The sequence below is a fragment of the Pogona vitticeps genome, chromosome 1 (genome assembly GCF_051106095.1).
Source record: "Pogona vitticeps strain Pit_001003342236 chromosome 1, PviZW2.1, whole genome shotgun sequence".
Classification (NCBI taxonomy): domain Eukaryota; kingdom Metazoa; phylum Chordata; class Lepidosauria; order Squamata; family Agamidae; genus Pogona; species Pogona vitticeps.
Window position 1 is genome coordinate 3019290 of NC_135783.1, and position 13774 is coordinate 3033063.

Here is a 13774-nt window from a genome sequence, read left to right on the forward strand (position 1 = left end):
CCTTCCTTCCTTCCTTCCTTCCTTCCCTCCCTCCCTCCCTCCTTCCTTCCTTCCACTTTCTAACCCCATTTTTCTTTCTACAATTTTCTATTATTTTTTGCTGTCTGCTTCTCTGTATTTTTTGTTAAGCTCCGAATACATTTATTTGATCACCCTGTATGTTGCATCTGTCTTCCTGACCCCACTGGGGTGAAGAACTATAGTGGTTGACCAGAACAGAGTTTTAAATACGGGGAGAGGTTGTCAGGACTTATACAACCGATACAAGCCCACTATGGCTAGCTCTTGTTTTGAAATCATTAATTTTAAGAAGGGAGAGCTGATAAGAGGTGGAAATGAAAGGAAAGTGCTGAAAACAGTTTTATTCTTTGTTTTTTTTTCTGAATCCTGATGCAATGCAATATGCAAAGAAGCCTGTACTGTGAGTGAAAGCAGGGTATTGACTCTGAAATGAACAGCTCGGGTGGTGGATAAGTGATGAAAAACAAGGAGCAAATGCTAGCAAATACCAGGGGCGCTGTTTGGCTGCTTCCTGAACGCTGGCTGACAAATCTGAACGAGCAAGCTGTGTTTGGATCAAGATGCTTCGGGTCTGATTCTGCAATCTGTACAGAAGGCTACAAATGTTCGGAGTCTGCAGTCAGGCAATCTAGATTTATGGTCAGGAGAGGCTGAACTCTGCAGCCTGCATCAGTTATACAAATATTGTGTGTTCTCTACTCATCATTTGGCCCTCTCCATAAATTACAGCAAGGGAACAAGTAATCATAGACTCAAGTTAAAGGGAGCCAGATTTAGGATGAAGATCAGGAAAAAGTTCATAATTGTTAGAGTAGTACGACAAGGGAACCCATGACCTCCAAAGGGAGTGAGTGCTCACATACTGGAGGCCTTCAAGAGAAAACGGGACAACCGTCTGCTTTGATCTACTTTGATTTGGATTCCTGCCTGGAGCAGGGGGGTTGGACTGGATGGCCTGCGAGGCCCCTTCCAACTCCATCATTCTATGATTCTGTGAAACAATCCTGCCAATAATGGTCAGTCTTAACTCAAGTCTTCACCCAACCTGGTATGGTGTGTTGCACTACAAATCCCACCACCCTCAATCAACGGATCCAATGGCGTGCCAACTATGAATGATGGAGTTTGTCGTTTAGCTTGTCTGGAGCACAGCAATTTGGGGAAAGTCAATGACATCATCTATCTGGACCTGCAAATTTGGTTCCAATGTTCAGATGCAGAGCAATGCCACACTCACCCCTTTTGTTTCTTGAGAGGCAAACCAAGAACAGGAGACACACCAGAGATGGACCAATTTCCCTCATTTTGAATCACAAATGGATGCAAGAAAAATGGTGATTATTGATGGTAACAGAATAGCCAACTCGGAGTGTTTAGTACAATTGTGAGTTATCTTCTGTGGTTTTCTTAAGATCTGAGGAATGTATTCAAACGGAAGAGATGAAATAGTTTAAAAGCAGGGGGTGAACGAACTAAACTCTCTTTATAGCTGTTTGCTGTCTTAACGACCAGAGACCTGACACGGCCAACCTCTTTGTGTGAATTCAACGGAGGTGCCCGGGGCTGCACCCACCCTGCCTCCAATCTCTCTGTGTTTCGTTTTTCTCGGGAGAACTGCTGAGCAAACAGATTGCACGTCATTCAACAAAGACAGAGCGCAAGGGAGGAGAACTGGCGCAGCCCCCCAGGTCTCTGTTCTGCTACTTTCCTGTCACCGCAGTCGAGAAAGAAAAAAAAAACACCATTCACAGCATTTCTAGGAATGGGAACAGCAGCGGGCAACCTCATTACAGCATCCTGGATTTTGCCTTCTCTGGCACTCCTGGCAGATTTAATGTCAAAAAGGAGGAAAAAAGGAACATGCAGTATTTAACGAACAGCTTCCCAATCACTGCGCTCTACAAGCGGAAGAAGTGAAGGGAGAAATGGGATTTTCCTGAGCGGGCTGGCATTCAGTCTGGGGGCCGGGGTTCAAATGTATACGTATCCACAAAACTCACCGGCTTGCGTCCGAAATCCAGACTATACAGGGAGAAGCCGTTTTTGAAACTAGTTTCCTACTAACAGTGGTCCTGTTCTGTGACAATTTGAGTGAGGATTAACAACACCGAGAGGGAAGACCACAGGGCTTGCCTGCATACAGATGTTGCCTCCGGTTTTTCATGGCCCCTCGGCTAGTTTTTTTTTAAATTCATTGATCTGCTGTGGTTGCAGATTTGAATAGATCATTCGGGCATGGGCGTCCATACACAGGGTTGGATGCTGGATCTATCAGCTTATACTGTCCACACACATCTTGAATGGGTCCTCAACATCTCATTGCTAATACCGACTGCCCTCTCTTTTTGCCTGTTTTTCTCACCCTCCACCCTGGAGAGTGAGAAAAAATAGACAAAGATAGGAAAAATAGGAAAAATAGAAAATACAGTTGTGCCCTGCTGGACGATTACCCTGTTTAATGACAAATCCGCTTAACATTGAAGTTTTTGCGATCACAAAAGCGATCGCAAAACGATGTTTAGATTGGGTTTTTTTGTTTGACAATGGCAAACAGCTGATTGTCGAGTTTCAAAATGGCCGCCGGCTTTCAAAATGGCCCCCACTGTTTTCTACGACAGATTCCTCGCTATAGAGGCACCGAAAATGGCCGCCGTATGGAGGGTCTTCGCTGGATGAGCAGGTATTCAGCCCACTGGAACACATTGAACGGTTTTCAATGTGTTTCAATGGGTTTTTTAATTTCGCTTTACGACATTTTCACTCTACAGTGATTTCGCTGGAATGAATTAATGTCGTCAAGCGAGGCACCACTGTAAATCTTCAATTTCTCTGCCCTTTCCTCCTTGTTTTATCCACCCAAAAGGGGTAGGGGACTAAGGACTGACCAGTCGCCAAAAACCCATAAGGAAAGGGGGTAAAACGACACCATGTCTGTGGATCAACCTAGAACAATGCCGTTCCAGGGTCCACACCAGCATAGTTTATGTATTTCTTTGATTTGTATCCTGCTCCAATAGGGCAAAAGCACTCTTCTCGGTGGTTGAACAGCAGATTAAAACCAAGACCCAAACTAAACACATTAAAACACAATATGGAAAACCCGAGTGAAGACTCGAACTCAGGACTTGGACCCCAAAATTTGCCAACGTCCCTGGATACGGCTGCCTCCTCACTACTCCAAGAGAAGCTGGTCTCAGCAGTTGGGAAGCCCAAGAGCCTGAGTCACACTCTTCCTGCAAATGTGTGGCATCCTGCATTTCATTCCAGGTCACCAGCATCTGCTCCTAGATGTCCCGAATCTTTGATCTACTCCGACGGCAAGCTGCGTTTCTTTGTGGTGTTGATTTGTTTTATCTGCCAAACCCCACCAGGAACTAGGTCTGAGACCTTTGAGCCTCCGAGAGAGAGGAGCGCTCCAGGGACGGCACGGATCCTCACCATCTTCCAAGCAGTTCTGCGGTGGCGTTTCTCCTTTCCCGAGATGGCAACTTGCCAGCCCTTCTTGCTGGGATTTTGACTGTGCAAGGAAACGGGGCCTGTTTTACCACCTCGATTGCAGCAAACTTTCAGCTTTGTAACCATCAGAGGCGCCTGTATTTTTATTGAGTCCTGCGGCTGGCAGGCAAAGTGTTTGTACAGATTTATCGGCCTTTAAAACTCGGTGCTCAGAAAGGGGGGAAGTGGATTCCAAACACATTTTGAAATAAAGCAAGCCACCCTCTTCCCCTGACGGACTTGTAAAGCCCTCTCCCCCTTTTTTAAAAAACAAGTGGCACACCCATTATTATTTTTTTAAGACCTTCTTCAGGTTGCAAGATGAAGCGCCTTCACATGGAGAAGGAATTCCTTCCTGGGATTTTTACCAGGATTTCTGTCCATACTTGTTTTTAAAACCCCATGTCTCTTGTCCTTAAGAAGGCAGCACCTCTTTTAAAAGAACAGCAACACCTCTCCCCCAATATATTCCGAAAATCTTGAACAACACTTTTTGCAAACCATCTGCTCCGTTGGATGGCTTGTTTGTTTTGGTGGTGGGTTCACGCTAAGATCGAGAGCTTCTGACTCGAAATTGGAATTTCTTTTAAAACAATGTCTTTCTTAAAGAAATTTCACAGAAACCCTTTAAAGGCAACTCTTTGCTGGAGTTTCTGTCTGACTGTTCAGATGCAGATTAGTACAAAAATCTGGAATGTTTGATTGGGTAGCTCATGCGGCTTGAACTCTAAGTAATCTGAACACACACACACACACACACACACACGCCTTAGTTGTTTTTGGAGTAGTGGATTATAATGTTGGAGCTTTATTTACAACCTCGCAAGCTGTCTGTAGTTTGAGTGACAGGGAAGGACTTTTCAGGACTAGAGTGGTGATGACCTATTTATCCATCACTAAACAATCATTTCCCTTCCAGCTTTTGAATGCAAACAGCATCCTGCCTCTCTGCTGAGTGTTCCATCCTTCTCTTTTATCCGTTGGTGGCAGTGGTTTGTCGCTGTTGATCTGTTCGGTTGGTTGCTAGTACGTGTGCAGTAAAGAAAGCAGTATACACTAGAGACGGGAGCTCCGTATTCGTCTCTTAGGGGAGATGAATATGAAGCTTGCGGGCAAAGGTGGCCAGCCTGATTGGACCCTCATCCCCCTCTGTACCAGGCATCCACTTACCACTCACTGCGTGGTCCATGTGGTCAGTGTCACAGAACGAGTGGCTTAGCTGGCACTGCCCCGCTTCCCTGCTCAGCTGGCCATCCCAGCAAGGTTGCCGGATGACAAGCCTCCTCACTCAGCTGCTGAGTGGCCAGCCGAGCAGGGAGGCAGGGTAGTTCGAGCCGCGCTACTGGTGCAATTGGCACACTTTCAATTATGCCTGCTGCACAGTGAGTGGTAAGTGGACACCCAGTTCAGGGGGGTGGGAGAGGTTCCAGTCAGGCCAGCCATCTGTGTCAGTGAGCCTGGTATTCGTCTCCCCCAGGAGAGAAATACAAAGCTCCCATTTCTAGTTTCTTCTGCTTTCTTTACTGCACACGTACTAGCAACCAACCAAGCAGATCAACAGCAACAAACAGCTGCCACCAACTGATGAAAGAGAGGGATAGAAAACTCGGCAGAGAGACTACAATTTCAAGCAACTGTAAGTAAAAAAAGTTTTTTCTTCTTCTTTCTCCTACAAATGTCTCAAGGACATTTGATCAAGTCCACCATTTAAAATATTTTAAATGTTCTAAATATTTTATGGAAAATGTATTTTTATGTTTTGTCTGTACTGCTTATTTTGCATTTTATTATTTTTATTTTCTGTTCTTGTAAACTATTTTAATTATGCTGTTTATGTATGTTGCAAACCTCCCCGGAGCGGCCTTTGGCCAGATGGGCGGAATAAAAATGAAATAAATTGATAGATAAAATAAACAGCGGCAAGGACATCCAAAATGTTTTTTTTTTCCCACTCTTCAACCTTGCCCACGCGATCCATGTTTTCATAATGAGGCTAACGGCGCTTAGCCCATTTGAAAAGCAAGAGGCGCAGACTGGCTTCTGAGTCATTTGGAGTAATTTCAGCCTGCAAATGTTATGTTCATACAGAGTGGCTAATGAAGTATCAGACGGAGTCCTTAAAATACGGTTAGCAATTAAGATAAGCAAGCAAGACAAAATGGGATGCAGAATGGATCAAACAGAACACTCCAAAAGTCTCATTAAGATCCTCCTGAGTTAAGCACAAAAAGTTCCGCTCCGTGCTTCTAAAGGCATCTGTCTTCCTTTTCCACGTTCATCCAAAATGCAGAGAGGAGGCAGGATCGCTACGAACCAAACGCTGAACTGGAATCTGCAGGGGCTGGAGCTGGTCCAGAGGTTGAGTCACCGAGGACTCAAATTAAGCACAAAAAAGGTGTCAAGTGAGCCACAGCAAAAGCAGCAGAGTGTCGTTGTGATACGGTAAAAAATGATTTGTTTGTAATGCAGTGCTGGAAGAGAGCTTTATGGATATCCTGGACTTCCAGAAAGACAAACAAGTGGGATCAAATCAAACCTGAACTATCCCTGAATGCAAAAAGGACGAAACTGGGGCTGTCCTACTTTGGGCACATCCTGGGAAGGCAGGATTTTCTGGAAAAGACCATCATGCTGGGAAAGGTGGAAGGCAGCAGGAAGAGAGGAAGACCCAATACGAGATGGGCAAACTCCCTAAAGGAAGCCACAAGTTTGAGTTTGAAAGAGCTGATCAGGGCAGTGGAGGACAAAACATTTTGGAGAGCGCTTATTTGTAAGTTCATCGTAAGTCGGGGGCATCTTGACAACGCATAAAAACAGCAATCTGCCTTTTACACACTACAAAACTCTGTTATTTTCGTATCAAGCCCAAATGTAATTAATTTTATATAGGGTATTCTTAGCCTTTTTTTTAAAAAAATCAATTCTTTTTCTTTCTTTTTAATGATTTAGTTCCTGCTTGAACAACAGTAGGGGAAAAGGAGATTTTCTTTTATGTATTTTCTTGACACTCAGATGGACTTTAAGACTGGACGGACTTAAAGGTCCATATGGCTAAACCACCAGACCAACAGCATGGGTTTTCCTACCTCCCTCAGCCTGAACGCCAGCCCAGTAAATCTGGAAAACACCAGCCTGGAAAGAAGACGGCCCTCATTCAGGGTAAGATCCCACTGCCAGGTGGGCAGGGAATCTGCTCAAACACTCAACTGCTCTAGAGCAAGTTGAGGGACAACGAAGAGAAGCTGAAGCAGAACACCTAAGGACTTGATAAATAAATGATCACAGACATAATTTCAAGGTTGGGTGATGGAAACAAGACAAATGAAGCAAACTTTGGGACTCTAATAAATTTTCTGAACTACCCACAAGAACTTGGTGCCCAGCCTGAGGAAGATGAATCATCATTGAAAGCTCACTGTCTGTTCTTTGCTTGAACCTTTTGGGTAGTCTGATAAAGGCCTCACCTCCACCTGCGTTTGTATTTTGATTTTCTCCAAGACCCCAGATCTGAGGATTGAAAAGACCTCCTCTGCTTAGGGTCTCGGGACAGGGGGTCTCCTCAGCCTCTCGGCGGAGGAAAAGAAGGATGCTGATTTTCAAGGGCCATTAAGAGGCTTCAAGAAGCATGCAACTTCTCCAGCGTTTACATCTTTTGAGTGGAGCAAAGGGGGTTTCTGGAGATGGCAGGTGGGAGAGAGAGCCTTTTGGGGGGGGGATCAAGGAAAATTTGCTGTGATGGGGAAGGGACCCCTGACACCTGAACATCTTTTTTTTTTCCTTAACAGCTCGGCAAGCGGGGATGTGAGGGAGGCCATTATGTAAGGCTTGCAGAACTGGTGGTTTATGTAACTATCGAGAAAGAGGAAGCTTTTTGCAGTTGCAAAATTAAGGGGAGAAACGGAGCGCCGCGGATAATAAGCAGGCTGCAGCTTTGCAGGCACAGGAAGCATCAGGGGAGACGCGTGAACAGGAGCTCCCCCCAACCCAGAATCCAACTAGATGACAAAGGCAGTGAGCCTGGGGGTCTGGAAAAGAATAATTTGGAAAAAAGGAACTTCCCTGAAGCAAACGGAGGGTGTGCCTAACATCCCCAAGAGGGGAGTCACAAATGAAAAAGGGAAAAATGAAGATGGAAAAAAAATGGAGGTCACTAAACAGACCACCCAGAACCCTTGGCTGTTTTCTTCATTTAGAAATCAGCCCCTAAGATCTGGCAGGGAGGGTCTTCTCTGGAGGATCCTCCTTCATCTCGCCCTTGAGAACAGCTGGTTTGGGGAGACACAGGGAAGAGCCTTTTTTGGGGGTGGCCCTCCAGCTGCAGAACACCCTCCCCTGGGAGACCCGATTGGCGACGACACTGGCATCATTTCGGCACCGGGTCAAGATGTATTGATTTATCTAGGTCCCAAACTCCCAGCCTCTGGTTCCACAGCCCGATACCTAAATGACTGAGCTATCCGCCCCTCCAAGGTCTCCGGCTGCAGAGCCAGAGGTTGGGAGTTTGATTCCCCCATGGGGCTTCTCGGGAGAAGAGCCAGCCTGGGTAGCCTTGGGCCGGCTGCACCGTGCTCCCAGGGATGCCCCCAGAAGACAGGGAAATGGGAAGCTACTTCTGAATATTCTCTACCTAGAAAATCCTGGAAAGGGTTGCCGTAAGTCAGAATTGATGAAATGACACATGATGATGATGTTGATTGTGAGTAGAGGATCACAGCAGGCACAAGTTTTAGGGCTCTGTTCTCCACCTTTTTTAATGTTTCGATATTGTGTTTAAATGGTTTGGTTTTAAATTCTTCCCAATACTTGATGCTTTAACATGACTTTGCATAGTTTCATAACTCTCCCCTCCCTCCGAGAAAAAACCTCTGTGAGTTTTGTTTTTTTAAAATTCCCAAGAGCTGCACACAGATTTTTCTCACTCGGAACAGGTGGGTGAGCATCCTCAACCTAGCACAGGGCAGAGCGGCATCTCCAAAGGTCCCAGGGATCCTGTGCTCCTTCCCTCGGGAAGACACAAACGTTTACTACCTCAGCTCCAGATACAGGTGAGCCGTGAGGAGGGAGATCGGGGCTGGTTTGGGTCTCATCTTCCATCATCCTAAAAAGCCAAGGATGAAGGCATCCCATAGCAGCAGCAGCAGCTTTGATTTGTAAGGCAGGCCGCTTCAGAATCAATAGATGAGCACCAAGGGAGATGCTCCGTATTATCCCACTCAATATAATTTAAAATATGCATCCCGCTATCAAGTGCCTTGGGTGGCTTCACAGAATAATAATAATGATAAATTCCAGAGAATAAAAATCCCATAAATTCGCATGAAGGCAGAATCCTGATTTTCCTTTTTTCTTTTTCTTAGTTTATAATTTTATGGTTGAAAGTTTTCTTCTTTGTAAATTTGTTTTTAGTCACTGTTGTACCCCTGTTGTGAGCCGCCTAGAGTGGTCTATTGACTAGATAGGCGGGATATAAATAAAATAAATAAATAATAAATAAAATAAACAGGGGTGTGCTGTCGTTTATGTGGATCTGGCAGGAAATGTGAATTTACAAAGCATTTCAGGGGGGTTCTTCAAGCACCGACCTCCACTACTTCCCCCCCACACACACACACTTGCTTCCAGCCAAAGCCACACACCGGCAGAAGCAGTCACTGCTTGCTTTTTAAAAAGGCAAAAAGAAATGCCCGTAGACTTCTTTGATACAAATTCATCAGGGAGTGGTGATAAAAACCTCTTGTTGCCTATCTCAGTGGTCCCCAACAGTGGGCCTCCAGATGTTCTTGGACTTCAAGTCCCAGAAACCCTGGCCAGCAGAGGTGGTGGTGAAGGCTTCTGGGAGTTGTAGTCCAAGAACATCTGGTGGCTCAAGGTTGGGGACCACTGGCCTATCTCACTGACCTTGAAAGCCCTAACAAGAAACAATAACAAAAACAACAAACAACAACAACATGCTATCAAGTCCCTTCCGATTCATGGCAAAACATTTCGGGGTACTCAGACGTGGTTTCCCCTTCTTTCCTTCCAGGGGTGCCCTGAGACTGCGGTGCAGCTGGCCCAAGGCCACCCAGGCTGGCTCCCCTCTCAAGGGTCACACAGCGGGGGGATTGAACTCTCAACCTTCGGCTCCACAGGCAGAGATCTAAACCACTGAGCTACCAGCTGTCTCTTTCACGGCAGAGAATCCTCAGAAGTGGTTTCCTATTCACTCCCTTCTTTTCGGAAATGCCCTGGAACTGGGCCGCTGGCCCAAGGCCACCCAGGCTGGCTCTGCTCCCAGGAGGCACAGGGAGGATTCGAATTCCCAACCTTTGGTGCTGCGGCCAACTGCTGGAAACCCTCACAGGGTGGCCGTAAGTAAGAAGCCACTTGACAACACATGACAGTGAAAGTAAAGAATAACAGGGACACAGCCGGCGCGTGTCAAATGGAGAACCTGGGTTCAACTGGGTGGTTCTTGACCTACACTGAGAATTAGAGGCAAACGACAGATGAGGTTTTCAAAAAAATAATATAAGCGGGAAGTCCAATCCACTCAGCCTAAGTGAGGAAAATGGTGACAGCGCGGCCCCTGTGCGTTTGCCGTCAATTCTGCTGTGGTGCATCAGAACGTCCAGGTTTGTCATTGACCTCCTCTTTCTGGTCCTGTAAAGGAGGACGTAAAGTCCACCCCCCCCACTTCCCACCCCTTTCCATATCATCATCATCATCATCATCATCATCCTGCTGCAGTTCAGAACTTCCTTCCTTACCTCGTCAAAGGATGCTTCGTTCTCACAGTTCTCCAGCACTCGGGTGTAGAAGGAGAGACCTGCAGAAGCCAAAGGGGGGGGGAAAGACAATTAGTGTTTATAAAATGGGAGAGAACTCAGACGGACCCTTGGAAAGCTGTGGGGATTCTGGGATTTGTAGTCTTACAAAAACAACTTTGCCAGTCTCTGATATGCAGGGACAGAGTGCCCTCTGATCCTGGGAACGACATACGGGGCAATCCGGGACTCCCGAGCTTAAAAGGACCAGATGGCATGGCTCACTCATTTTTGGTCGCCCATTTTTGCCCTTCTCACAGTCATGGCTCTGATCATGCGAGAAATGGGTTATGCTCCCCACGGTTGATGTGTCTGCACTACCGTGGGACCTGCAGGATCAGGAGGACCTGTGGCGTCACTTAGCCGCGGTCTGGAAATATTAAATGGAAAACCACAGAAATATCAGATTTCCCTGAAAATAAGACCTAACCTGAACACAAGCCCTGGTAGGTTTTTTTTTCGGGATGCTAATCATATAAGCCCTACCCCAAAATTAAGCTCCAGTTAAGTGAATTAATTAATTAATTAATTAATTAATTAATTAATTAATATTCCCGCCCATTTAGACCACGTCTACTCTGGGCAGACTTACAACAGCAATATCATAAAAGAATTAAAAACAAAAAATTAAATCAGTTGATGACATTTCGGCTCCAGGTCAAAACCCTCCTGTTCCAGAAGGCTTTTAATTGAAATAACATCAACTGTGGGTCCTGATGGCCATTTTTATAGTACAGTATCTATTTTAATTGTATTTTAATTATTTTATCTTTTCTTACTGTATTTAAGTTGTAAGCTGCCCAGAGACCTTTGGGTAGTGTGGGCGGCATATAAGTTAAATACGTGTTCCATCAAAGCTGCTGTGTTAGCACAATCAACTTGCAAATGAACCCAGTTATTCATTTGCAAGTTGATTGTGCCAACACAGCAGCTTTGATGGAACACGTCTCTGGAGGAATCATCCACACCTTGGTGTTCCTTTTAACGGGCGGCAGGGTGAGGGTGGGGAGACCATAAAACTTCACAGGGATCTTGAGAGATCTCCCAGGGAGGGGGGCATCTTAGGCAGAGAAATTTTGGTGCAAGGGAAGAAGAGAGGTCCCCCACTCCCTGGTCTCTCTCTCTCTGTCTCAGTTGCTGAGATACAACAAGATTCACGTCTGGAGCACAGAGGCTCCGGAAGTAACGATGTCTGAAAGCCCTATTAAATCTTTTAAAACAGCGAGCAAATCCTGGTTCTCCTGGAAGGGCTGGCTGCGTCACGCAAGGGGCCTCCATTCTTGTACATCGACTTCTCAGGGGAAAGGAATGGCTTGTCCTCTTTTTTGTTGTTGTTGTTGTTTTGTAAGGGGGTAAGGTAGTTTCCAGCAGGATCCGCTCAGAGGGTTTGTGTCGATTGTGTCCATTGCACAAGCTGTGCAAAACCGAGATAACGGCAGCTTTGCGTCACGTTTGAAATGTGAAGCATCGAAACCTCGGATGGCCTTCAGACCCTTGAGTGCCTGCCCTGTGCATGCACATGAATGTGTGTGCATGCACCAACACGCAATTGCACATGTGCCTGGTTTTTGATGGGACAGGATACTATGTTTGCACAGACTACCCCAGAAATATTTTATGTAACCTGGAAAAGTCCCGGCAGGCAGAAGGGGGGGGGCAGATTGAGAAGGAAAAATGAAACTGATTGGGAAGGATAGAGGAACAAACAAAGGAGAAGAAAGGAGGAAAAGCTGTCCAAGCAGACAGTTGAGCCCACCGCAAGCAAACACAGAACAGGAGGGAAACTTTTCCAGCACCAAACGGAAAACAGACAGAGATGCCCATTTGGGTGTAACTCACATTCTTCCAAGAAAGCACAGGGATGGGAAGAGCCCTCATAAAACCTGCCTTAGGGCTAGAAGGTGAACTTCTCAGTCACGCAACCCAAATCGAGGAGGGCTATTATTACAGAAACAAAAACTATACTTTGTTCTGTTCTGTTTGATTGTTGCTATTCCTTCCTGGTTATAACCCAGTTTTGTGTAATAATAAAACCCTCCTCGGTTTGGGTTGAGTGACTGAGAGGTTCACCTTCTAGTTCTAAGGCAGGTTTTATGAGAGCTCTTCTATATACTGTATTTTTCCATGTATAAGACTATACTTTTGTCTAAAATCTTTAGACAAACTCTTTAGACTAAAAATGGGAGTAAGCTGATGAGAGGAAAAACAAGTGGAGGGGAAAGCAGGGATCAAAGTGATCATGCAGGGCTTTGATCCCTTTCCCCCTACACTTGTGAAGCCCACTTAGATTTCTTAATTTAGAAAAGTGGGGGGGCATCTTATATACGGGGGTGTCTTATACATGGAAAAATATGGTATATCCTTTGTTTCTGGTCATTTTCAGAATAAAATCAGACTCCTCGTGGGAGTTCCAGAACCACTTCATGAAGGCCTTGTTTAGCTTAGACTTCAGACTTCGTTTACCCTCCCCCCCCTGTTCACAATGCTCTTCCCCAGATCCAATTCACAACACCCGGGATGGTGCCCTTTTGCCAAATTGGACAATGAGTTGAAGTTTACACGAGGGAAAAAGAGCAATCCCCATAAGATGTTTGTGCTTTGAGTTGAAAAAACAGGGTGTGCGGGAAAAGAAGAGGGGCCAGCCTCATCCCGTTTGGATTTATGGGATGGCAAGGTGCAGAAAACAGAAGGAACGGTGAGCCCTCGGAGTGCGGATTAAGAATGTCACGGGGCTTCAGAGAGCGACGGCGTGGAGCTGGCAGTGATAAAGTATAATGGACTGCAGCATTTACAGCCCCACAAAACAAGGGAGTTTTTATTGGGAGTTGAGTCGCTCTCTGAAGGCGTCTGACTGCCCTTCAAGGGGAAGAAATACCTCCGCTTGTAAGAGAGTCCCCAAGAAGCCTTTCAGACATTTCACGCCCCACAAGTTCAGAAGCTACTTTGTGTTGATGTGACGGCTGGACTGCAGGGAGTGGAAATCTATTGTTTATGAAAAGGGCCTGGTTGCTATTCCTGGAGACCTGAGTGAGTCAGGTCTCTGGGCTGCGGAGCCAGAGGTGGTGAGTTCGAATCCCGCTTCTGTGCCTCCTGGGAGAAGAGTCAGCCTGGGTGGCCTTCGGCCAGCTGCACCGTGGTCCCAGGGATGCCCCCAGAAGAAGGGGAACGGGAAACCATTTCTAAGTGCTTTATGCTAATAAAAATGGGAAAGGGTCACCAGACGTCAGAAACAACTAGAGGAGGGAGAGAGCAAACATCAAAACCGACCCCAATGTCTTTGTGCTACAGAACTCAGTGGAGGCTGATGACTCATTTCATGTCTAAAATCGACTGAAGCAACCTGTGGTGCTGAACCTATATGTGTGTGTGTGTGAGAGAGAATGTGTGAGGGAGGAGGGGTTATGCACCACAGATTGCATCTGCAAATTTTGGATGTGAAATAAGTCACACCA

At 46.0% G+C, this 13774-nt stretch overlaps 1 protein-coding gene across 5 annotated transcripts in view; it reads right to left on the reverse strand.

Moving 5' to 3' along the window:
* The window catches only part of OTOF (otoferlin), a 156907-nt gene that overhangs the window by 126066 nt on the left and 17067 nt on the right, over window positions 1–13774 (reverse strand). For all 5 annotated transcript variants that reach the window (XM_078381484.1, XM_078381482.1, XM_072986239.2 and 2 more), the window contains exon 2: window positions 10266–10324. In XM_078381484.1, the coding sequence (XP_078237610.1) occupies window positions 10266–10324 (59 nt within the window). The remainder of the gene's footprint in view (window positions 1–10265; window positions 10325–13774) is intronic.